The sequence below is a fragment of the Natator depressus genome, chromosome 17 (assembly GCF_965152275.1).
Source record: "Natator depressus isolate rNatDep1 chromosome 17, rNatDep2.hap1, whole genome shotgun sequence".
Taxonomy (NCBI): Eukaryota; Metazoa; Chordata; order Testudines; family Cheloniidae; genus Natator; species Natator depressus.
Window position 1 is genome coordinate 10,095,857 of NC_134250.1, and position 24,502 is coordinate 10,120,358.

The following is a 24,502-nucleotide window of genomic DNA, read 5'->3' on the forward strand; positions in this document are numbered from 1 at the left end:
GATACTCCCTGGCCCCTGCTGTTTCCCCACCACCATGCTGTTAGTTTAAACAATCTGGTGCAAAACCAGATCAACTTCTCGTTGGCGCAGTCTGGTTCTCCTGGCTTAAGATGGTTCCCGTGTCTTCCCCACAAAGTTCCCCAGTGCCTAATTATATTTAAAACTCTCATCTTCTCAGTCACACATTAAGGCTCGGATTTGGGAGCCTAATTCCCTTAGCCTCCGGCCTGACACTGAAATTCCCCTGGACATAACTTGTGTTGGGCTAAAGAAACACAACAGATCTGTGCGTGGGGGAGGGAGTGGATCTCGGTGTTTTGCTAGAAAGCTGAGGATTATGATTTTGGGATCTTTACAGCAAAGAACATTCTTTCCTGTAATTCTCTCCCGCTCAGACTTTGCTCTTATACAGTATAAGGCCCTTCAACCACCAGGTCTCAAACCACCTATTCTAAGATATTATTTTTCAAACTTACCTACCCAGCCAATTACACAAAGGACATTTGATATAACTATACTAGACACAATAGCCTTTATTACTGACATTTTTCACATTTTGATCAGCGGGGCTAAAAATCCGCAAGGCAGTATTAAAGTAGATACACACCAATATGCACCACAGCATGCCATCTCTCACGTACAAAGTTGTGCTCCAAAAAATGTTTCTAGAGAAGTAAGACAAGACATTCGTGGCATGAACTGTAGAATGCAGTAGTGTAAAAGTGTCCACCCATAATACTGCTGGAGTGCCCAGGGCTTAGCAATCCTGTTTTCACCACGGGGGGGAGAATAAAATAAATCAGTTTTTCTATGCATGCTTAGCCTTAAGACTCTCCACAGCTCTGCCAAGCATTACCTCAAGCCACTAGACACTGAGAAGTGCAATATTAGGATTTATTTGTCCTACAAGGGACAAACTTTAAAAAAAAAAAAAAAAACAACCCTGATTTTGCATAATAATATCACGGAGACTGATACAAAATTGATTCCAAATAAGAAGGATGTGGAAAAATTGGAGAGAGTCCAGCGGAGGGCAACAAAAATGATTCGGGGTCTGGAACACATGAGTTATGAGGAGAGGCTGAGGGAACTGGGGATGTTTAGTCTGCAGAAGAGAAGAATGAGGGGGGGATTTGATAGCTGCTTTCAACTACCTGTAAGGGGGTTCCAAAGAGGATGGATCTAGACTGTTCTTAGTGGTAGCAGATGACAGAACAAGGAGCAATGGTCTCAAGTTGCAGTGGGGGAGGTTTAGGTTGGATATTAGGAAAAACTTTTTCACTAGGAGGGTGGTGAAACACTGGAATGCGTTACCTAGGGAGATGGTGGAATCTCCTTCCTTAGACATTTTTAAGATCAGGCTTGACAAAGCCCTGGCTGGGATGATTTAATTGGGGATCGGTCCTGCTTTGAGCAGGGGGTTGGACTAGATGACCTCGTGAGGTCCCTTCCAACCCTGATATTCTATGATTCGAAGAGATTTTTCCATAATCCATTCCTACATGCATTTTTGCCTGCCCCCAAGGACTGCACTAGTAAGATACCGCGTTGTCTACCATGCAATGCCAGCACTTAACTCCCTGTGGGGGCGAACATGGGAGACATATAGCAACTCTTACACTAGGAGGACAGCAGACATATTTTCCGACACACACTCGCACTACGCTTTGCAGTCTCCCACCCATATATGATCCTTATGCTGAAAACAACTGGTCACGACTAAACTAGTGCGTACAACTTCAACCCGTCACAAAAGCCACCCGGCTTTAAGATCTGACACCAGCCACCAAACTAGTGGGGCTTTAAAGTCAATTTTTAATGTGTTCCTATGTATCAAACAAAAGGGTTTAAACAAAAGAAGCGAACACTCACGCTGTGCATTCCAGAGAGGAAGCCTGCAGGAGTACAGCCTATGTTTTGAGCCGGGAATGGATTAGGCCAAATTTAATTCGACGAGCAGTGTCATATATTCAGAGAGCATTGGCAGACGAGGGACAGCCCTTTCTCATGCCAGTGGGAAAGAATACTGGATGACTTGCCTATTAAATAGCATCTAATTAACCAAATCCACTTCAAGCTAACAAGGCGTATTGAAAATAGAGTAACAAGGTTGCAGCAGAAAGGCCCTTGTTAGAGGCTTAGAAATCAAATGGGGCGTAATTAACAGCATCTCAGAAGGATGTAGGCTGGGCCTGGAGGCAGGATCCGGAGGTCTGGCCAGTGGAGGTGCTGATACCGTGAGAGGATGATAAAACACAAGGGTAAGTGTGGAATTGCACCCGTAACTGAACACACTGCGAAAAGCAGGGGAAGCACCTCAGCGCTAGCACGAAAAACAATCCCCTCCTGCACAATCGCTAGAGAGTCCCGACCACAAAGCCCAGGATCTTCCTCCTCCCCCCAACTCCCGATTAATACCTGAACTAGAATCCGGCCCCCTCACTCGCTAACAGCTCAGGACCAAAACCTCAGACCCAAACGTTCTCCCAAACTTTGAGGACGTTCAGAGGCAGATCTGGACGCTGAGCCCAGCAGAGGGGAAAGGGGCAGCTTTGCTGTACTGCAAATGCATGGCAAAATAAGTTCATACTCTGTATAGCTACAGGCCCAGGCTGGAGATGGACCCCAAACCACACCATTCAAACCCAGATTCCAAACACCCCGAAGCATAGAGGTGTTTGGGCCTCAAGCTTGAATAGACCTAGGCTAGCTAGGAACCCAGTCACAAATACCCACTGCCCCCAGGCTAGCGGTGTTAAAAGGGGAAACAGATATTCTCTGGATTTAGTTAAAATCTCAGGCTGCCTTTATGGCAAGAACAAAAGCGAGGAGTCGGCAGGCAGCCAGTGCCGCCCTCTTCCAAACAAACTCCGTACAGTCCTTAGCGTGAGAGGCACCAAACAGACCTGGGACTTAATTCAGCAGGGGAGGGTCTGATTCTGCTCTCACACTGGTATAGAAATCAAGAGCAACTCCTTCTAAAATACCACAGGATTACTCTGGCCCAAGAGAGATCAGAGGCAAACTTCCCCAACCTGCTTGTCTCCTAGGGTATGCGGATGCCGGAATACATCAGGAACTGTGCTTGGGAAACCGATGTGCGCGGTCTTAGGTTAAAACAGTGAAGAGAGTTTCAGGGTGGGGTTTTTCACTCCTCTAAAGAACATTTGGCTCAACATTGTCAGCTCACGGTCACACGCTGGTGCTTTGGTTCAGTTTTGCATGCCGGGGTCAGATAGCAGATCTGAACTTGAAACAGTGCTTTGTCCAACACCCCTCTTCTCCCATCCAGGCTGAGAACTGAAGTTCTCGAAGCAGCCGCTTTCTACTGGTAATAGTCACCCCACCCCCACCCCCACCCCCGGGCCACATGGGTCTGAAGACCCCGCTCTCCAGCTGGCCTTTGCGTTGCTACACATTGCTAAGCACTATACACACACAACAACTAGCAGGCCAGCTACCACGTGCTTCAACAATGATCCAATGGGGAGGAAATAGCCTTTTTTTTTTAAAAAAAAATCCCCCATAATAAAGGCTGGGATTTTTTGAAGAGCGCAGAGGAGTTAGATGCCGCTGCCCCATTGTAATTCAATGGGACAGAGGTGCCCAATTCCCTTCAGGTCTTTTAAGAAGCCCAGCCCGGCCCCCTCAGATACTCTGCTCCGTTTATACAGGCAGATGGGGAAAAAGCCAGCCTCTAAATGAGGAACTTGTACAACTAGGGTGAGAAGTGGATGGGGGAAGGCGAGACTAGATCACCCACCGTGGAGTCCAGATGCTACCCCTGTGGCCACCCTAGGATCTGGGAGTCTGGGCACTGCTTTCCCTGTGAACCCTCATGCTTCCTGGCGCCTCCACACCATGCATCCCTCGTGCGTGGCAGAACTGTGCCATGCTCATCCTGCAAGATTTCCCTCTCATTCCCTTGAGCCAGGGCTTGAAAAACACACCCACCACCCACGAGCCTGAGGACCAGGCCACTTGTTAGATCAAAATACATTAGGGCCCTGAGCCATGGACCTTCCCGAGCCAGGCCTTGTCCAATTCCAAGCCACATCCCTTCTACTGATTAACTACCCCCTGGCTGGACTCTGAGCTGCTGAATAATGCTGACACCCCCCAGCACATCCACCTTAGCAATGCGGCCCACCACCCCCAAAGGGCGCACAGGTTGGGACCCCAGCAAACGGAGCCAGTCATCCGTTTCTCTTCCTTCAAGATATTCAGATAATTGGAACGAACAATACATACTGTTCAAGGGCCTACAACGAATGCAGATGCTTCTGCCTTCCTTTCTGCTGCTCTGACCAGGGAAGGATTTTTAGCCACATCTAGGCGAACGCTGACCCCCAGCAGGAGGGCCTGGATTTTCAAAGGTGCCTAAGGGATTTATTCAATGGGATGTGGGTACTTAAATCACTTAGACCGCTTTGGATGAACAAACTAGCCCCACCCCACAGCTGAAATTCACACGGGTCAGACTAAAAGGCAACAATAAGCGAACAACTAAAACTGCCAGCATGCTTTTAGTGTTTACTCTGAACATTCACATAAAGCAGAAACTTCTCTAAAGGCTATAGGAGTCCAGGGAGAGCTGGCATAGAGCAAGCCGGATGGTCAATCCAGGTTGCCTTTTTGTGGGCGGTGCTGGGGATAAGAATGCTCCTGCAATGAATTACACCCATGATTTTGCACTTTCAGTTTGTCTATGCTTTTGACAACTCATTCAGCACAGGAAACTGTGGCCACAGTTCACTGTGGGTGTAAGATCACATGTGCAAAAGGAGAGACACACACAGGGTTGAGCATCAGGCAGCATCTGAAATGTTCATCCTCCGGGGTCGACCTTTTAGGGCTGGACTTTGTACCAAAGATACTCGGATCAATATGTTGTTTGCCCTTGTCTTCACTACAAAAATCTAATCATGTTGAACACAACTCCAGAGTCAAATTCACATTGCGCTGACGGGGACTTCGTGCCAGCTTCCACAAGTCTCAGTAAAGCAAGTATCACAGATGCGTGGTGAGAAATCATAGGCTTAGCTCTGTAGGGCACCTGCCTAATAAGACAGCACTGGCTGAAATAGTTTTCCTCTCTTCATTAGAGAGTTCACAGTTGGATACACGAACATGTGACTCGTGAACATTAAGGAGGGTGTGGGGGGGGCGAAGATTCTCTAGGCGATCTTGCTGTCTCATCACAGCAGAGGATGCAAGCTGTGAGGTTATTTTCCATATACGAGTCACGATGTATGCACCAAGAGGAGGGTCCCATAGGTAGGGTGTGTGGCTTGGCAGGGAATTTTCTTCTCACATCTAGGGCCAAGTATTATTTCAGTTAGAGAGAGAGGAAACTGAAGCCCGGCGAAGGGAAGTGACTTGCCCAAGGTCATTCAGCAGGTCAGTCAGTTCCTGGCTCCCAGCCATACCCACAGCCGGGCAATCTCAACAGCTGTCTCCAACGGGAGTTCTAAATTCTAGCGTGAAGTTAAGCTCTGAGCTCGGTTCTGTCCCATTTTTTCCTCCCCCAACTTCTCCCTGTTCATTCAAACCCTAGTTGAAGCGCTACCCTGCGATAACCGGGGTGGCTATTCTGTAGCCCAGGGGTGGGCAAACTAAGGCCCATGGGCCAAATCCGGCCCATGAGCCGTTTTAAGCCAACCTATAAGCTGCACCATGCAGCTCGGCCCTGCTTCGGCCTGGGCACTGGATCAGGGGGCTGCACCATGGGGTTCCCAGAAGCCGCAGCATAGCCCCGCTCCAGCTCCTATGCGCTCCAATGGGAGCTGCAGGAGTGCTGCCTGCGGATGGGGCAGCGTGTAGAGCCACCTGACCGCGCTTCCGCATAGGAGCCGGAGAAGGGACATGTCACTACTTCCGGGAGCTGCTTGAGGTAAGCGCCACTTGGAGCCTGCACCCCCTGAACCTCTCCCCACACCCCAAACCCCCTGCCCCAGCCATGATCCAAACCTCAATCACAGCCCAGAGCACCCTCCTGCACCCCAAACCTCTCATCCCCAGCCCCACCCTAGAGCCCGCACGCCCAGCCGGAACCTGAACCCCCCTCCCGTACCCCAACCCCAATTTTGTGAGCATTCATGGCCTGCCATTCAATTTCTATTCCCCGTTGTGGCTCTTGGGCCAAAAAGTTTGCCGGCCCCTGCTGTAGCCTTTGATTGGTAATGATTTTCTCAGTGGTGGAAGTTGTCACTTGACAACCTTGGAGACCGACATTCTCAGCCTAGTCACAGAACAGAGAGCAGCAGCACAAGCCTCCACGCACAAGCCATGTAAATCACTCCTGACCACGAAGGGGAGTAAAGTCTCCATGCTGAGCCCCTCAGCTGAGGCTGCCAACAAATGACGTCAGTTCTGGTGAATTTTGCGATGCCAACACCTGTCCGCCAGCCACTGGAGCGAGCCCCAAAGGGTCCGCAAACACGCTTGCAGACACGGCTGTCTCATGGTGGGTATTTTATGTCCTGTACGCTCTATGACAATACCCAGAGTCAGCCACTTTTCTGGGCGTGGCTAGATCAGAGGGTATTAGTTTCAGTTATTCTGTCTGCGGTCCTGCTGATTGGCGACTGGGATTTTTCTCCCCCTCTCAACTACGTGACTCGGAATGGAATTTCAAAAGCACTTCACCCAGGTCATTCACCCTAGCGAATCAAACCCAAGTGATGTCATGATGCCAAAAAGCCTGGAACAAAAATTAAACTGAATTACCCTTTGTGACCCTTCTAATGCAGGTTTCCCACGAGACTACGGGATGCGCTCGCCAAGATACAGGCAGTCCCTGTTATACCCTTACAGGCTGCTAAGATGGAAAGCCCTGAGCATACCTGGCAGCAGGCAGCAAGGCGAGAGGTAAAAAAGTCAGAAATGTAATGAGTTGTTTCCACTCAAGGCGTTGGGAGGACTTTTACCGTTGAAACATTCCACGCTCAGCTCCGTATTGTGCCCTAGGGCATCAGAAACTTTACTCCCAGAGGGGAACCCTTAGCCTTGCTCAGACCCCATCATGACCTCATCCACTGAGCCAAGTGAACTAGGCTAGAAATCAATGGAAAGTCGCACCCCTCGCATGCAAGGATCTCAAAGCACTGTACAGACCTCCCAGGAGGGGGGCGAGTGTTCTGCCACCCACAGGGAAACTGAGGCACAGAGTGTTGAGGAGACTGGCCCAAGATTACACACAAGTCAATGAAAGAGCAGGTGATCGAACCCAGGCTTCCCAGCCCCTTGGTCTAATCAAGACAACATGCAACATGTAGTACTGTGTGGCCTCTGCACCCAGGTGCTTGGGGCAAGACACATCCAAGAGAGACGTAAAATATCCCATATGAAGCCAAAAGGGCATTAACTCCGCAGGGCAAGGGGAATAACCATGTACCGGACCCCAATGTTCTTAGAGAAAATCCCTTCTGGAGCAGTACGTTAAACCATCTTCTGAACCAACAAAAAGAGTGACTTCAGAAGAGGCTTAACTGGGGAGTTCCTTGTACTTCCCCTTAATAGCGCCCTGTGAAATCATCCCCCACAGGAAACTCCCTCCGCCCTCGCCTGTACAGAAAACTGCAAATGAGACCTGCACACAGGTATGCCATGCTGCATTGGACATTCTTGCCCATGACCTCTTGGCACATCAGTCACCTGAATGAGGAATTCTAAAGACTCAATTACCACCTCATTCAAAACAGGTCACTGCTTCCATTTCCAGGTGATGTGACGGAGGCCAGGCCTCCTCCTTGTGGCATTGACTGTGCCCGGGATAGCTTTAGCTCCTTGGATGCTCAGGTTGGTAAGCCTGGCATCGGGGGGTTCTGTTACAGTTAAGCCATGGGACAATATCCCATCACATGGTCTGCCACAGTCATCACTCAGCTGTACCTGGGCAGCATCTAGTGAATCTCATGGGGTACCACACAGACCCTCCGATTACTGAAACCGGGGGGATCATCTTTGACCTGGACACAGAGTTTTGTTATAGAATAGTAAACGAATAGCTGGCTTTAATATAGCACTTTTAATCCATAGATCTCAAAGCATTTTACAAAGGAGCTCAGTGTGAACAGTCCCATTGTATTGGTGAGGAAACTGAGGCACAGAGAGAAGTGACTTGCCCGAGGTCACCCAGAAAATCAGTGGAAGACTTGAGAATGGGACCAGTTCTCCTGAGTCCCTGTGCAGTGGTCTATCCACTAGACCGCACTGCCTCCCTCCAGGTATGCATGCCAACCAGGCTGTGGACAGGATAAACCTATCTCCCAATCCCTGGGGTGTCCCAGTCCTTATCTTTCTACGTTCCACGCTGCACAATCTTGCCACAATCATCCAGTGCTGCAGTAGATTTAACTGAGGACCCAAATCCTGCATCTGCATGGGCCAACCCCTGCATAGCACCCTTTTGATCCCCCCCCCATGCTGTTAGGGGTAGAGAATCTTCGCGCCTGAGGGCCGAGACCTACAACTGTGTGTTAAATCCCAGGCCCTGCTATGGCACTGTAGAAATAGTGGCAAAGCCATAGAGAAAGCTGAGCGTACAGAACGCTAGATCCTTCACTAGCCATGCAATACAATGAAGGTATAAGGTCAGATTCTATGCACATATTTTATGTGTGTACATACATACTTTATAGATACATATATATACACACACACACACACAGAGTTGATGTCTGATGGCAGAGTTGTAACCATTAACCTATCACCTATGTAAAGTACAGGGCACAGACCTTTAATGCTTGTCAGTTTTAATAATCCTAAAACTGAAGTGGGGCGGATTAGCAGAGGGAATTACATTACAATAATGTCTAAGAAGGGACATATACAGCCACCAAGGGAAACAAGAGGCTGGATCCAAATCTTTTGAGGAAGCGCCCAGAAGCATAGACACAGCCTGGGATATTGCGAAAGGACAAATACACACAAACCACTGGCTTTAAAACAGAGCACAGACCCAGTGACCTAGTCCCAGAGCAGGCTATAGTCATTTGCCCAGGGCTCTTTAAAAATAAAATAAAGAAAGTGTTTAACTCACAGTCATTCTCCTCCCAGTCTGCTGTCCCTCTGCCATGGTATCCAGGATCCTTGGATGAGCAGAGCCCCAAAATAAGCCTTTGAAAACAAGGTACTCCAGAAGATCCAAAACCCAGCGAAGAAGATGAGAGCTGAGAAGTCATTTCACCCCAGACTCCAGTGGAGAGAGGCCCAGACAGGAGGCTGCACTGAAGTTTGTTACCTGTAGAGCGTGTAGACGAAACTGAGCGCTAAAGCTGCAGGTTAGCAAGTCTGGGGTGTCTGGAATCAGCCAGAGCACAGCATAGTTTTGGGATGTTCCACTCTCAAGTTTCTCTTTCCTCCTTCCAACCTGATCAAACAGGGCTTGCTGTTGCAAGTGACACAGCTGCTAGCCACACTCGTTACAGTGCTCACAGCCTGCACCAATCTACATGCATCAAGTGGCTGGGCTGCCTCACACCCTTGAGTGTTTAGTTGAACACCTTCTCTTTGAGGTGCAGCTGGCCAAAGACAGTGCAGCAGGTCTGGAAAACCCTCAGCAACATTCTGTTGCTTTTGGGCCCTGTCCTCGCTGCGTGCATCACAGGGGCCTCCAGTAATCCCACCCAGGAGTGCAAGTCAGGGAACAAGGAGAGAACACGCCATTCTTAAGGTGCTTACAAAGCAGCATTTGCCAGGGCCGGCCCTTGACCTAACAGCGGCTCCTGAAGTCAGAGACACGGCAGGTAGCGCTATACTGCAGAGCCTTGTTTCTTCCGGTAGCTGGTGAGTTGCCATTTGAGTGCAGTCGGTGCCATGAATTCGGTGGCCTAAATTTAGTTCTCAGCGGCCACATCCACATCACGAAACCTACGGCCACACGTGGCACTAGCTGGCAGCCTTCTCAGCAGAGGGGCGGAGGATTCAGGAGCCCGAGCTGGTCTCTCATCCCCAGTGGCAGCGCCTGCAGATTGGGGGCAGCCTGGGGAAGCCTGTATTCCAGGCTTGTGCTGTCTATCCTCAGTGCTGCTCAAGGCACAGAGACGCTGTCCCTGGCTCTCCAGCATTTACAATACCTGAGGTGTCCCTCCCCTTCGAATGTCCATTACCATGCTGAGCTGAGACGGTACAGAGCGGAAAATCAAAGCGAGCGAGCGTCTCTGCCTGTTTCCATCCACGCACATAGTCACACATGCAAAAGGCACTGCCTGCCCCCTGCCTTATACCGGTGCAGTTCCTGGTACAGTGACGGGCCTAAAGGCTAGAGAACAGAGACACAAATCTTCAGCCTTCTGTCTCGATAACCTTCCTTGCAGCAGGAGATCTCTCAAACCTGTGCTAAGCAATGGGACTTTAGCCAGCCCACATTTCCACTGCACTCATGATCCATGGCCTGAGCCTGCAAACATCTTCTCCCCTCTGGCTGTGCTGATGCCTGGGAGTAAACCCTACACGTCTTAGGAAGCTTCGTGTCTATGGACTACAGTCACTTTCTGCACGCAGGGTTGCTGCAGCCGTGTGGATCCCAGGGTGTCAGAGAGACCACGTGGGCGAGGTAATATCTTCTACTGGACGAGACAAGTTTTCGAGCGACACAGAGCTCTTCTTCTGGTCTCAAACTAACTGAAGTTCAGTCAATAAAAGACACTACCTCGCCCACCGGGTCTCGAGAGTAACTTTTTGTCAGTTCTGCCAGCAGAGGGCACTGAGCTCCCTCTTACCTAGATATGCCTTATCTGCAGCCCCAACGAGTGAGTTTGCTAAGGGGCGTGTATACTTCCTATTATCTCTCTTTGAGGACCAGTTACTTCCTGGGCACAAGGCTGCTGAGATTTCACTCTCTCCTGATAAGCAACTCAGTCAGAAATGAAACCCAAGGACGCTGTTCTGAGGCTGCACTATACCATCCTAGTGACGCCGAATGGAATAGGATGCTGTTGGTTAGAGATTTGGAGTTTTGTTTTAAGAACTGTAAAGTGCCTAGGGATAAGATTAATTAATCTCATTATCATGGGATGCTTGTACCAATAAATAATAATGCCTTGCATTTAACTAGCGCCTGTTCTCGCAGAGGACGCTCCGCAAACCCAGAACTGGTAAGTATGGGCCACTTTGCCCGCTGATGAAAGGCACTAAAGAAACCAGCTCTGGGGTAAAACACGGCAGTGCCCCACATACAACGGTTGGGGGCAAGCCTTGAAAGAGTCATGATTCTAAAGTCTTTCTCCCTCCCCCTTTATTTGCTCACATTCAATAAGGCATACGACGGGAATGCAGCCGCACTAGAATATACATTGGATTGGTTTTTCCTTTTTTAGTTTCTTGAGGATGCGTTGGAGGGAATGGAAGTTTTTGGCCTAATCCTGCCAGTACTTAACCCCTTTCCCATCTCACTGGAGTCTATGGGGCAGATCCTTGACTGCAACGGCCAATGGCAGCTGAAGATCTGTCCCTATGGGCACCTTACTGTAGCTGCTCAGAACTACACTGGATTAGGCCCTTAACACTCTAGTAAAAACCATGCTGGAAACTGTTACATTCTGCAGCCGGGGCCTAGCCTGGATTCACTGGCTCATGTGGACAGAGCTTTTGTGGCTTATAATCATGTTATGACACCCTACTCTAAATTACCTGGGAGGGGAATAGCCTTGGGGAGAGTTTAACAACACAGCTATAACGCAAAAAATATTCTTTTGACACCAGTTAGAAAAAATATTCTAGGACCTTTGTAACAGTGGTCCCTAATAATGGCAATTGTTAGTCTGATTTCCAGTAGGATGGGCCTTAAAGTCCGAAGGTCACATTTTTGGCCCCTTTGAGGTCTATGGCAAAACCAGTGTAGATTCTGACCCACGTAGGGTGCCTAATTTCCATTGACTTAGACGTCCAAATATCTTGAGTAGCCGGATCTCTGGCCCATGGAGAAATCAAAATCTTTTTGAGGGTAAGCATGGTGCATTCAGCCAGAGGTCGGGATCCTGTGCATTGGATTAATTTACATTATTAACCTTGATCTAGTACTGCAGCTCTAACTGGGCAGAGGAATTTCAGTGATCAAATCAAAGTCTGCCCCTCAATCAAGATGGGTGAATGCAGTAGGGGGAATCGGTGACGCAAACTACCGGCCAGAAAAAGAACATATCTTGGTCAGCAGCTGCTTTTCACCTGAAGCCGGCAGGGGGAAGATGAGTCCCTAAGCCAGCAGCGCTTCCCAAAAAAACGACTGAAAGACCCTCGATGCTTATTTACAAGTTAGGTGATTGTGAACCCATTGATTTGATCCCACTGATTTCAGTGGGGCCAGGACTTCTCATTTGTGCTTTCGACCTATAATAAAATTTGGCCTTCTCTGAGGAATGCTGATGATTGAAAAAGGCTTATGTCTGTTTGCCTCTCTTTCCAGTTTTGATGCATGTACCATATTCTGGAGACTAGGGAGAATAGCTTCTAGATTAAATATCAATACACTGGGGGAAAAGCAAAGACCTGATCTTGCAAACTCATACCAGTGGCTATAGTGGTTACTTCCATCAATAGTCCCAAGCATGAAGCCCGATAATGCATATTTGCCAGATGGGGAATCAAATGTCATTGTTATTATTGGGAAATTATAAATAAATTGGAGCATCCGTATATAAAGCAAAAGGATGAAGATGCAAAATTCTTTTTCAGGTTTCAGTGCATGTTTATTTCAGTTTTATATTTTATTTCAGGCAAGTGCTTATTACATGGATATTGTTCATGTCTGATACCTAAATTCTGGAGCATGAAGAGCCAATATAATACAGCTGAATAGTAAAAATACAATATGTACAAAATTAGTTTTTTTTTCACAGAGCAGATGTATCCAAACACATAAAAATCTTTACAGTCTAAGTTTTTCAATATTTAATATTTCAATAAATTGATAACACAGTGACAAGTCCGCACTGTAAACAAAGACAGCATTTGCCCAGTGTGATTGGTTTCAGATTGCTTGGCTTTCCTGTGATGCTCAATAGAAGGACAATAGGGTTACTTGCCACTGAATCACTGGCAAGCATTGGAAGTAACTTTGCATTTATAACCAATGCCTTTAATAGAAGGATTCCGAATGAAAAGATCTCAGAGCTGATAAAGGTAAATACTTTTAGCCACAAAGGTGCTTAAATGATCTATCTATAGATATCTAGACATAGACATTTGTATCTCTATCTATATAGAAAGAAGGTTTCTTTAGAAGACTTAAGTGTGGGAATGGGACAGTTTGATTTTCCACTCCCACCCTAGGCCCTGATCTAGCAAAACACTTCAGCACATCTGGGAATAGTCGCATAGAAGTCAATGGAACCACTCACATGCATAAAATTTAAACCCATGTTTAAGTGCGTTGTTGAATCAGGAATGTAGTAATCGTGTATGTAAGGAATCCATATCAGTTCTTCTGTGCATGTACAGGCCAAATCCTGAAACCTTTACTCGTGGGAGCTGTCCCATCGACAAGTGCACTCAGCACCTTGCAGGATCGGGCCCGTGATACTTTATGTTTTGGTTTGAGCACGTGTGTGTGTGTGTGTGTGTGTTATGCAGCCTGGTCGAGAGAACTGATTGTTTACAGCCTTTCTGAACAAGAAAAGCATGATGCGTGAGGAATCAAGAAAGGTACCAAAGTACAGGATGGCAATGGGTAGGCAGGAGGTGGACGAGGGTCAGCATGCTTACCTGGAAGCAAAAGTATTGGTAGGTTTCCTGTGTAATGCAGCCTGCCACTCTGAAAGAAGTTGGGACATTCTGGAGAGCACCAAAAATGCTATTTCACAATGTAATTAGCACCAGGAAAGGGGTCAGATTAATGGAATTTATTCTGATTTACACTGAAGTCCCTTAACACCACTCCAGCAGCATAAACTGGGCATAAATGTAACTAACGACGACTCTAAGGACCCTTGTCACTGCCCGAACAGTGTGACTAGCCCTGCAGGTAAACGAGAATCAGACCAAAGATATTTTTTGCAACCTGGTGAAGAAATCCAGAATTAGAGTTCAGAAAAGGATCAACATTTTCAAGTCACTTTAATGAGAAAAAGAACATCCACCTGAACCACTGCCCATGATTACACGTCTCTGATCCTGGCAAATGAGTCTGCGTTTGTGCTGGTATCTTGTTGGCTCTTCAAGTTTGGGACTTCTTAAAAAAATAACAACTATAAAACGAGGAGAAACAAAGCCACGAATAGGAAAGAACTCTCAAAATAATATATTTATAAAAGACGACCTCTTTCTTAGCTCCGATTGTCTGCTCCCGACAGATGATATTTTGACTAACTAAGAAATCTAAAAATAAAAAGTGTTGGAATCAATTTTAATCTGCACCAACACTGAGAGTCTGAAAGCAGGTCCAAAATATTGGGGTTTTCCTTTTATAATTCCACTGTCCTTTAAAAATAAATATAAAAAGGTTACGATGGTAACTGGTTACTCTAGAAGAGTCTTAGGGGGCCTGACCATGAAAGGGGTGAGCAGCTGCTAAGCACCTTTAACTCCCCTTGACGACAAGAGAGTTAAGGCATCCCATCTGAGCAAAGTATTTACCTATGTGATTAAATCCATCCCTATTCAGCAAAGCACTTAAGCACACGCTTAACTCCCATGAAAGTCAATGGGACCTAAGCAGGTGCTTACGTGCTTTTACTGAATAGAAAGGGAGTGCTGAATTGGGGCCTTTTGGGTCGGACCCAAAGCCCACTACCGTTGATGGAAAGACTTCCATTGACCTCCTTGGGCTCTGGATGAGACCTTCAGCACCTCACAGTAACCCAGCTAAGAAATGTTTACCTTTATTCAATACCCTTCTTAATATACATCACAGAAAGCAAGAGGGGAAAAAACAAACAAACATCAAATGTATCTTTTTCACACGAGGCAAATTAAGTCTTTTCCCTGCCCAACCCCCCTCCAAATCCCCATACACACACGGTGATGTTCTTCAAATCCCCCTTTCCCACCCCTCCACACCCGAAACAATTGTCACACTTTTTTTTTTTAAATGCAAAAAATTCACTCAGGATGCAGATCAGTCCAAAAGAGACACAGGCTACATACAAAAAATCAGAGACACAATAAAATCTTTGCTTGAACTTCTCTACGTTTATAAACAGGCGTGCAAACAGACAATCACACCAACAGCGACAAAAGCAGCAATACGGTCTCGCCTCCATCTAACCCACTCAAAGGCATTTTATTTTATTTATTTGTATTTTTGTTACGAAAGGCCACTTTTAATACAAAAATCCCCCCCAAACACAACAACAGAAAGACAAATAGGCCAACACTAGAATCCAACAGCCCGTCTGATCTTTGGACCTGCTATTTTTCTGACACAATAATAAACTAAATCATAACTGGTTGTTAAGTTTCCCACCGATCCACCTGGATAAATTGTACACAAGTAGGAAGCAGAAGCATTGCAGATGGAACATCGTTTCCATCAGATTCTATGGTGGGGAAAAGAGAAAAGAAAAAGAAAAAATAAGAATTAACCTCCCTTTGTCCCTGCACTGTGCAAGCTTGATCCTGCTTTTACTGGGGACAATGGCAAAACTCCCACTGGCTTGAATGATGCAGAATCAAACCCTGAATAACTAGAATAATATGCTACTGGTTTTTCCCTCCCCGCCCAACAAGACCCTTGTAGCCAAACAAAAAACGGCCCCCAAAGAGCTCTGTTTTCTTCCCAATTTACATTTCCCTTCAAGGAAGATTTAAGGCTCTTCAAACATTTGGATTTCAATGATGGACTAATATAACCTGGCGGCCTGCAGCTGCTAACAGCAGTACGTGGTTTTATTTAGCATTTTCCATTATCAGACTAAAGTCTTACCACAGAGAATTTAGTATTTTTCATCGGATAGCCTGCATTTAATTAGAACACAGCAATACACATACACACATGCACACACTCAAAATGAGGCCTGGACACAAAATTTGGGGTCCAGATCTGATTTCCCCCAAAGTTTGAGAGTGTTTAGATTTGAGGTTTTGGTTCGGTCCCATCTGTGTATATGTACACACCTTAGGTCGGCACACACAGCTCACGTGTGTATGTAGAGAGAAATACACACGATTATGTAGCTATATTGCGAGCCTTTTCCCCTCTACACTGTAATTCAACTGGAATACGGAGTTTATACTCCAATTATTGTCCCTGCAGGTGTCCCTTAGTATTGTTAAGGGCCCCAGTCTGGCACTCCTTGAGCACTTCAAACTCTCACATCGTCGTTGGGGAATACTAGGTCCCAAATGGACAGTGAACAACTGCTGTATTCCCCTGCTGTGGGTTTATTGCTTTGGAGAAATGAAATCGCCAATGATGGAGCAAAGAGAGGATTTAATTGCAGACTGAATGCCGGACATAGAAAGGGGACGGGTTATGATTAAGCAGATAATTTCCCACGCCAAAACCAAAGCCTCATCTTAATCACTTTAGGGGCCGGTTGGAAAACACAAATGCTGTACTTGATTCCTTCTATATGGGTGGTCTTCATAAAAGCCTTTGTAAGTTATGATTATCTTTGTTTATATTATAGTAAAATGTACAAGAAACTTTTTGGTCACAACTAGCTTTCAAATCTACCTAATATGTTCAAAAGCCAGGCTCAAAAAAACAGACACTACCTGCCCTGCAGATTGTTAGTCATTAGAATTCCTTCTTTTGCTCGGTCTGCTTACAAATTCAACAGAAGAGGAAAAAAGGCCTGGTTTAAAAAGGAACGTTAAAGCAAACGGTCTGACTTAGCTTCATCTAAAACGAGTTCTTTTAGTTTCATATAGTAGTGCAGGTTTTCACGTTGGAAACTTTGATGTAAAGGCTGCACTCGTCACACTCCCGTCTGAAGCACACAGACGCCCTGATCGTGCAATTGACAACATGCAGGCGGGTTGCTGGTCCCACTTGGAGCACTCCATCTGGATGCAGCAGTTTGTCTGCGCTCCATCTGGCGCCGGAGCGGAGCCGAAGGCTGCTGTGCTCCCAGGCATAGCCCTTATTACCAGGAGCTTGAGTGGTATTAAGTACAACTGGCAGCATGATCAGGTCCTAAATCTTGATGTCTCTTCTCGGCCTTTATTGAGTTTTCTCTGAAAAAGCCGTGAGTCAAGACTTCAGGATCTGGCCATAAATTACCAAGAGCCAACAAAATTTTAGTAAGTCAAGTTCATGAGCTCTGAATTCATGAACTGACGAGGAAAGCTTTTCTACGGAGACTGATTCCACCACCTTTACCCACACTGAGCAATGCTTATCCTAACACTGCCATCGATATCTGGGGAGCTACATGCATGAGAAAGTGCTACTCCACTGAAGGTGGCAGAATTAAGCCCCTCACTCCAATCTGAGTAAATGAAAGATATTTTGCAGCCAACACAATTCCCCAATGCACACACTACATTCTGTGTATCCTGGGTGCCTAAGTGACTTCGGAGCAGACGTCCTACTGAAAGCGATTAGGACTTCTGCTTCTACGTGACTTAGCCTTTAAAAATTCCAGCCACTATCCTTCTTTTTTTTTAAGTTTGACATCAGGTAAAAGTGATTATTATTTATTATTATTATTTTAAAGCTACAGATGCAGCTTTGATCTGTTTTTAAAAGCCCCAGCAATTTGTAGGTTATGAAAGGGAGAAATCAGGGCCTGTCCAGCACCAGCTTGGACAACAGCAATGCCTTTAAGAACAGGGTACTCTGTGTGTGTGTTTGCTATCATGAATCACAGGGCGTCAAGCACCAGTGGGCCTGATTCTCCAATGTTTTGCTCGGTGTATCGTCATTCAGCCCTGCGCAATGGGAGTACAGAGTGTACAAACCAGAATGGGAACACTTTACACCTACTTGGCACAAGTATAAGGGATTATGCAAGGTGCACAAGGCTGGAAAATGGGACCAGATTCTAATCTCAGACTGGTTGAGCTCCACTCTGGATTTACATCTATGTGAGGTCAGGATCATGCCCCATATTTAATGCGTCCACTACAAGATTTTTTTTTTTTTGAGCACGTGATTTTTTTAAAGCTAGTTTGTTTTTATTCCTGCTGGACGGCGTTTAGATGTAGCCCATACAGCAGGTTAGTTTTAGAAATTAGCTTGAAACAAGAGAGTGAAACTGACCGACCCTCCGACTGCTTGTTCTCAGTACCCTATCTTGGAGTACATCCTCCACTAGACATAGTGTTACACATGCACCAGGGATTGTTTAAAGGCTGCCGTGTCAGGAAACCCTGCAGTTCAAGTGCTTGATCCAAAGACCACTGAAGTCAATGAAAACCTTTCCCCTGACTTCCATGGGCTTTGAATCTGGTCTTAAACGACAGCAGCAGTCTGCCCACTTTTACTGCCTTCTCTGCGGTAGGATTACCAGTAACTACTATTATTCAACAACAGAAGAGATTTCTTGTAAACTTCATATTTATTTGTTTATTTATTTTGGGACATATTGATCTTCTGAAGCCCAAAGTGTACAGATATAGATATATAGATATATATTTATTTATATATAGCTTTCTCCATAGGGAAAACACACATCTCAGAGGAGGAGAGACATTTCTAAAGTGCCCCTTGTGATACAGTACTGAACTTGATTTCTAAGAAGCATTTGAGTAACTCTGAAGTTTTTCAATGGGAATGGCAGAGTTGATGGCAGAAGAGTCAGGGTTGGGATTCCCACCCTAGGACAGAAAGAAAATCGTTGATTTGGAAAAAACCAGAACCCAACAAAACAGATATTTCGGGTTGTCATGGAGAACGTGAATGAGTATGGGGTTGGTCCAGGATGTCCAGGCTGTGTCTACACTACAGATCTTACAACAGCACAGTTGTATCCGCTGCCCACACCAGTCCACACCAAGTAGGGTGTTTTTTTCACACCCTTGACCAACAAAAGTTTTGCCGACAAAAGTGCTAACATAGACATAGCCCCAGACGAGTTGACTGGCTCAGGTCTGGCCAGATGGGAGGAGCCTTACTTGTTAACATCACTGAAAGGGACCTCCGGCAGACCTAATTACAGGAATTGAAACGGGGATGTTACCCCATCATCACGCCTACGGTCACCACCACATCTTAATCTACAGAGAGAAGGAGAAAAAGATTTGAAGGCCGGCAAGATGACACACCCACGCAATAAAAGCCATTAAAGAACCCACAAGAAAATGTACTCCCCTGTGTAAAATGAAAGCAGCACCTCCTTTTCACCTCCAACACTTTTCACTAGAGAAAACTCTGACTGGAGGGTCAGTGTTGTTAGGAGTAACTGTGTGTCTATTTCACTGTTCGTTATCCAGGGGGTTTTATGAAAGGCTCTCAGGCGTCCCTCCTGGGCCATATTTTCCAACACAGAGAGAGCAGATCCATATGCAAAAACATGCGTGCAGGAGCACCCAAAGTTGCACGTGCAATTATTGTATTTCCTGCAGATATCGATAATTGAGGGTCCAATCCTGTGGTGATTGGACCCACAGGGTGTCCTCAACTAGGCACTCACTAGCCACATTTGTCCTAGCTGGCAATTTGTATGGGTCATCGCAGTCGCCATGTGCAAATGAGCTCTAGCCCCTGGATCGGAGCCTCTTGTCTTTTGAAAAACGTCGTCGGCAAGAATTGGGACTTCCCTGTTTTGCTTTTGTTATCCTTTAGAGATCCATCAATTGGCCTTGTGCAAAGGGCAGGTGGGAGCTCTATTCCCCCTTTGCCCCTCGATAGCTACAAGAGACAAAGCCACACAGTTATTCCTAAACAGGCAGGCAACCCTGCCACACATATTCCATGCTTTCGAGGCTCTCTGATGAAAAGTCACTGTCCTGCCGGCTAACTCTAGATCTCTGCTGAGGTCCATCAAAGGCTCCAACTCGCACAAGAAATACAACCTTAGCGAGAAAGCGTCTGAATGTATAAAGGAGCAAATAACCCTGTAGCGATTCTGTTATCTCCACAATGTTAACAGTACATTAGTAGTGACTAGGAATAAATCTGTAAAAAGGTGGTTTGGGGATGGGCCTAATTCGCTTTAAAATCTGACTGCTCTGTAACTGACAGTGTGCTAAGCGCTCATGCCATTGTGAACAGGGATTATTTCCCCTGATAACTGTGCTCCTCACTTCACGCAAGGTTTTATAAACACAGGCCTATCACAACTGTAGGAGAAATACCCTTGTCTACATGGGCAAGGGAAACGGTGTTAGATCTGTGCTAGCAGCAACCACTTCTTCCAACAGTTCCAACTGTAGTGTGGGGCAGGGGTAGATTTTCGAATTAAAGTTAAACGACTGTATGGCAACTACCTGACCCTGATGATGCCGGAGAGTCACATCCTGCGGTCCTTACTCTGGTGAAAATCCCACTGAAGTGAATGGGAGTTTTGGACAAATACAGTCAAAAGGATCCATTTCCTGGGGAAGATCTCAACTCAGAAACAAATTTGCACACGAAGTGGCTAGGGTGGTGAAGGTATCCAATCACTTGACTAGTCAACGCACGCCTTACATCCTAATCTGGGTTGGTGTCACTTCCAAAGGAGGTTGAGTTAATTGCACCTTTACTCCCGCTACTAGCCATTTCCAGACAGTAACATGATAAGAAAGGACAGATGTTTGCATAGGGACTGCCGTCCCCTGGCCCTGACACACACAAAACTTCCCCTCACTGCAGTGGGAGTTTTGTCTGCATCAGAATTACAGATCAAAAAAGAAAAAGGAAAAAGGAGAACATTAGCAATAGCACGACATGGGAAGTGGGACAAGGAACAGAAGATTCAAACAACAGATAATTAAACATGTCTTAAGCAACCACTGAAGAGAATGGCAAGTACCTGTAGAAAATCTGTGTCTCATTGAAGTCAATGGGAAATTTGCCACTGACCTCAATGGGCTCTGGTTCAGCAGCCACAAAAGATGGAACAAAATTATACCAGAAACCTTGGGATGCTTTAAAGTAGTCACTTCAGATAAGAAGGGGGTTCCTCTTTAGTCAGATTTCACTGTATTTTGTAAGACACACTGTCAGGTTCTATATACTGATTTACTGGAATATACTGTTATCCTATACAAAATTAAAGTCCATTTCATTTTATTTTTTTTCAAAGCTCTCACCCTTTGGAGCATGTCACATGCACATTTATCCATTTTCTAATCCGTTCACTATCCTGCACTAAAACGTGGTCACGTTCAGGGAAAAACCACCACAAATCAACCTCATTTTTGGCGGCTTTCTTGTCCCAGGTTCCATTCCACCCAACTGGCGAAGTATATTGCAAAGCCACTAGTTCTAAATAACGGCTTCTGTCAGAATCCTTTTAGGGAATGGGCCTGGGGTGAGGCATCTTGAAATAGATAGAGCCGTGCACAGAGCGGTCTGTGAAATCCATTATTGCATTCGCAACAAAAACAAACCCAAAACAAAACATTTTTAAACCATGAAAATAACAAATGTGAAATTTTCCTTTGACAAAGCTGTGAAAATGGAGTCATTTATGAAATCCCAACAAATGAAGTCCGGTTGTGTATTCTTTTTCCTTTTATTAAACAGGACAGAGAATTTCCTTTAAATGCCATAACAAGTCACAGTGATTTCAGATGGTTTACTGAAATGTAATATACTGAAGGGAAATACCTTTAACATGTTTTTTTTTTTAAATTTGTCATCAAATATTTGTACTCTGGTCCACTAAACCATCTGTCTTTAAAGTTTCTTTTTTTTTTTTTTTAAAGAGGACACTCTGCTTTCTTCCTCCAAAAATTAACATTTAAGTTATCTAAAAATCCTGCAAACAATCAACCTTGCCAAAGGCCTTCTCCACTGTTATATTTATTTATATATATGTAGCTTTGGGCAGATACATATACATATAAATATAGACTTCTATGATTTTTTTCCCATTCTACGCAATGTCTCAATAAAGACATCAGCCTTTTTTATTCTACAAAGAAGCAACACATGAAAGGGGAAAATTAAAGTTTTCAGAACATCATATTCATATTTCACTGATTACACGTAAAAGGAAAAAAAATCACTATGAACAACTGTCATTAAAGTTTTCTCTGATTCGCGAAATTCAAGTGCAGAGAAGCCCCGTTTCTCATTACCACTTCCAGGTTGGTTATTAAAAGATTAAGGATGGACTTGGCAGTCCCAACCTTAGCTGTGTCACTCTTCCCCTGTTCACAGAGTTCCTGCACTTTTCTCCCTTGGAATCGGACGTGGTTGGAATGTATGGAGTTTCAGGAAAGGTGGCCTGCCAAAGACTTTGCCAGTGGGCTTCCTGTTCTAGGCCAGCTTCAGCGTGCTCACAGGGAATGATGGCATGGTGACCATAGTTACCGGGTTTAGCACTGTTTGCCCAACTAACTGTTGATGGTGGACAACTTGGGTTCCTACAGCAGGTTTGGCCATCACCGTTTGCTGGCCTAGGTTTGTGGTTCCATTCACTTGCTGGTGAGAAATCGTGTGAGCGATGTGGCTCACGACCGGCTGGCTGACGGCCACTGGCTGAGGATAAATGGGTAACTGCTGGCCGAGGTGGGTCATGCGATTTATGGTTGCCTGGTGCACAGTGATGTGGCCAATAGGCTGAGCAGCAGTGGTGAGTTGCACGGGGCTGGACGTGGAAGGTGCAATGTGAGCGATGTGCTTGGTCTGTGGACCCTGAATCACATGGTTGACAGTCTGGATGACTGACGCGTGGGTGGTGGCGGTGTGGGCGATAACAGTCGATTGCACCGTCGAGGCCGCCACAATGTGAGTCTGTGCGGGCACGATCGCCTGCGGCTGGACCAGTGCCTGGGTCTGGAGGGGAGGTGGTGCATGGGGCGGGGTTTGTTTCTGATGCAGAGGCAGGTGCTGAGGCAAGACGGCCGGGTGGTGCGAAGCAGCATTTGGAGGGACAGCTTTCAGTAGCTCGGGGTGCTGGCGCTGGGTTAGTTTTGGTAAGGAGTTCATGGGCCTGTCGTCTTCCATGTCTTCATCAATGTTGTCTTCGCCTTCTGGAAAAAAAGAAAGGAAGAAACTGGGGTAAACAGAACAGCCGAGGATGAGCCTGACTATCCAGTCTCACCTCCAGGGCACGAAGGGAGGAACCGATTATACCTGTAGCACAGAGTTATCACTCGAAAGCATGAAGGTAACCCAACTACACTCAAGTTCAACGTCTTCCTTTGAACATAGGCTCGACCAACCCTTGCAGCCAACTTCTCCCCACTCCCACTCGATTGCCAAGAGGGGGATGCTCACAGCAGGGCAAAGCCAGCCTTAGAAAAGTGAGACGCCCCAGTTGAGAGTGGTGCCCTGAAGATGCCAGGCAGGGGGGAGAGAAATCAGACAGGGAGAGTTGCCTCCCATGATGGCGGCAGGGACAGTACTCGGTCCTCTCTTTACAAGGGGTGGATTCCGTCTCAGCTTCACAGGTGCTCAGGGGAGGTTATAAAGAGAGGCTGCATGGGAAACAGATGGAAGTCTGCATGCCCCAGGGTTATAGGACTAGGCCAAATCCTAACCTGGGGAGTTTTCTTGTCCTAGAGAGACCTTGCTAATTGGGACTCTTCTTTTTACTTTCCGCCAAGTCATTTAATCCATTTGCAGCTCTCGTCTCAGATCAGGAAGGAAGCTGAGATGGGGAAATATGGCAGCTAGTTTCCTTACCCTCTGGCTACGGAAAAGGGAGACTGGTCCAGCCAGTGAACTGCTGAGTCAGTGCAGGACTGTGGGGACGCCCGTGACACCGGGACCTTGAGCGTGGTACTTTGCATTGCTCATTCTAAAGCGAGTAATGTAGTGGCAATTACATATTTTGAAAGATGCGGTGGCTTGGGAGAACTAGGGAAGACCTTTCCCTCTTCCCAACCCTTTAAGAGAGCCTTCCCTGCAGATGGCTGATATCGTTCCTCATTTCCATCAGCCTAAATTATGAGTCTGTTGGTGCTCAGACACCATGGTGACGGGCATAGTACAAGAACCTGGACAGCACTGGTAAGCTCCGGTTTTCCCTGTCCGGCTGCTGCTGTCTCACCTGCCTGCAGTGTCACACGCGGATTCCATTACTGTTTGAAGGGACTGATACAAACGGTTACAGAGTGCTAACCTCGGCCAAAGCGTGCCCTTGAACTGGCTATTCTTCACATGGCAGATCACAAGTCGAGCCAAAAGCATGGCCCCATCTATCTTACTGATAAACTCGTTACAGGGCAGATGTGTGTGAAAACATTTTGCCGCCATTAACAATCCTTTACTTTTCATCATGGGTCCTTTTCAAACAACGGTGAGGCTCATTAAACTGTTCAAAAGCACTGGTGACGTCTTCTTCCATTCAGTGCCCTTCTAAAGGCTCTTCTCTACATGGCAGAAAAAACCCTGAGATTTCAGTGCAAATACACCTGTTGCTTTCTATTCGCTCAGTTCTAACAAGCAGGGATGCGCGCTGGCCTTACATTACAACTGGGTTTTGAATGCGGGGAGCTGAGTCTCACAATGTAGGACATC

The 24,502-nt window shown here is 46.3% G+C and overlaps 1 protein-coding gene across 1 annotated transcript in view; it reads right to left on the minus strand.

The window, feature by feature from the left end:
• Positions 1 to 18,038: 18,038 nt before the first annotated feature.
• The window catches only part of MNT (MAX network transcriptional repressor), a 70,850-nt gene continuing 64,386 nt past the window's right edge, over positions 18,039 to 24,502 (minus strand). The window contains exon 6 of the mRNA XM_074974967.1: positions 18,039 to 23,010. Coding sequence (XP_074831068.1) covers positions 22,295 to 23,010 — 716 coding nt within the window. The 3' untranslated portion in view covers positions 18,039 to 22,294. The remainder of the gene's footprint in view (positions 23,011 to 24,502) is intronic.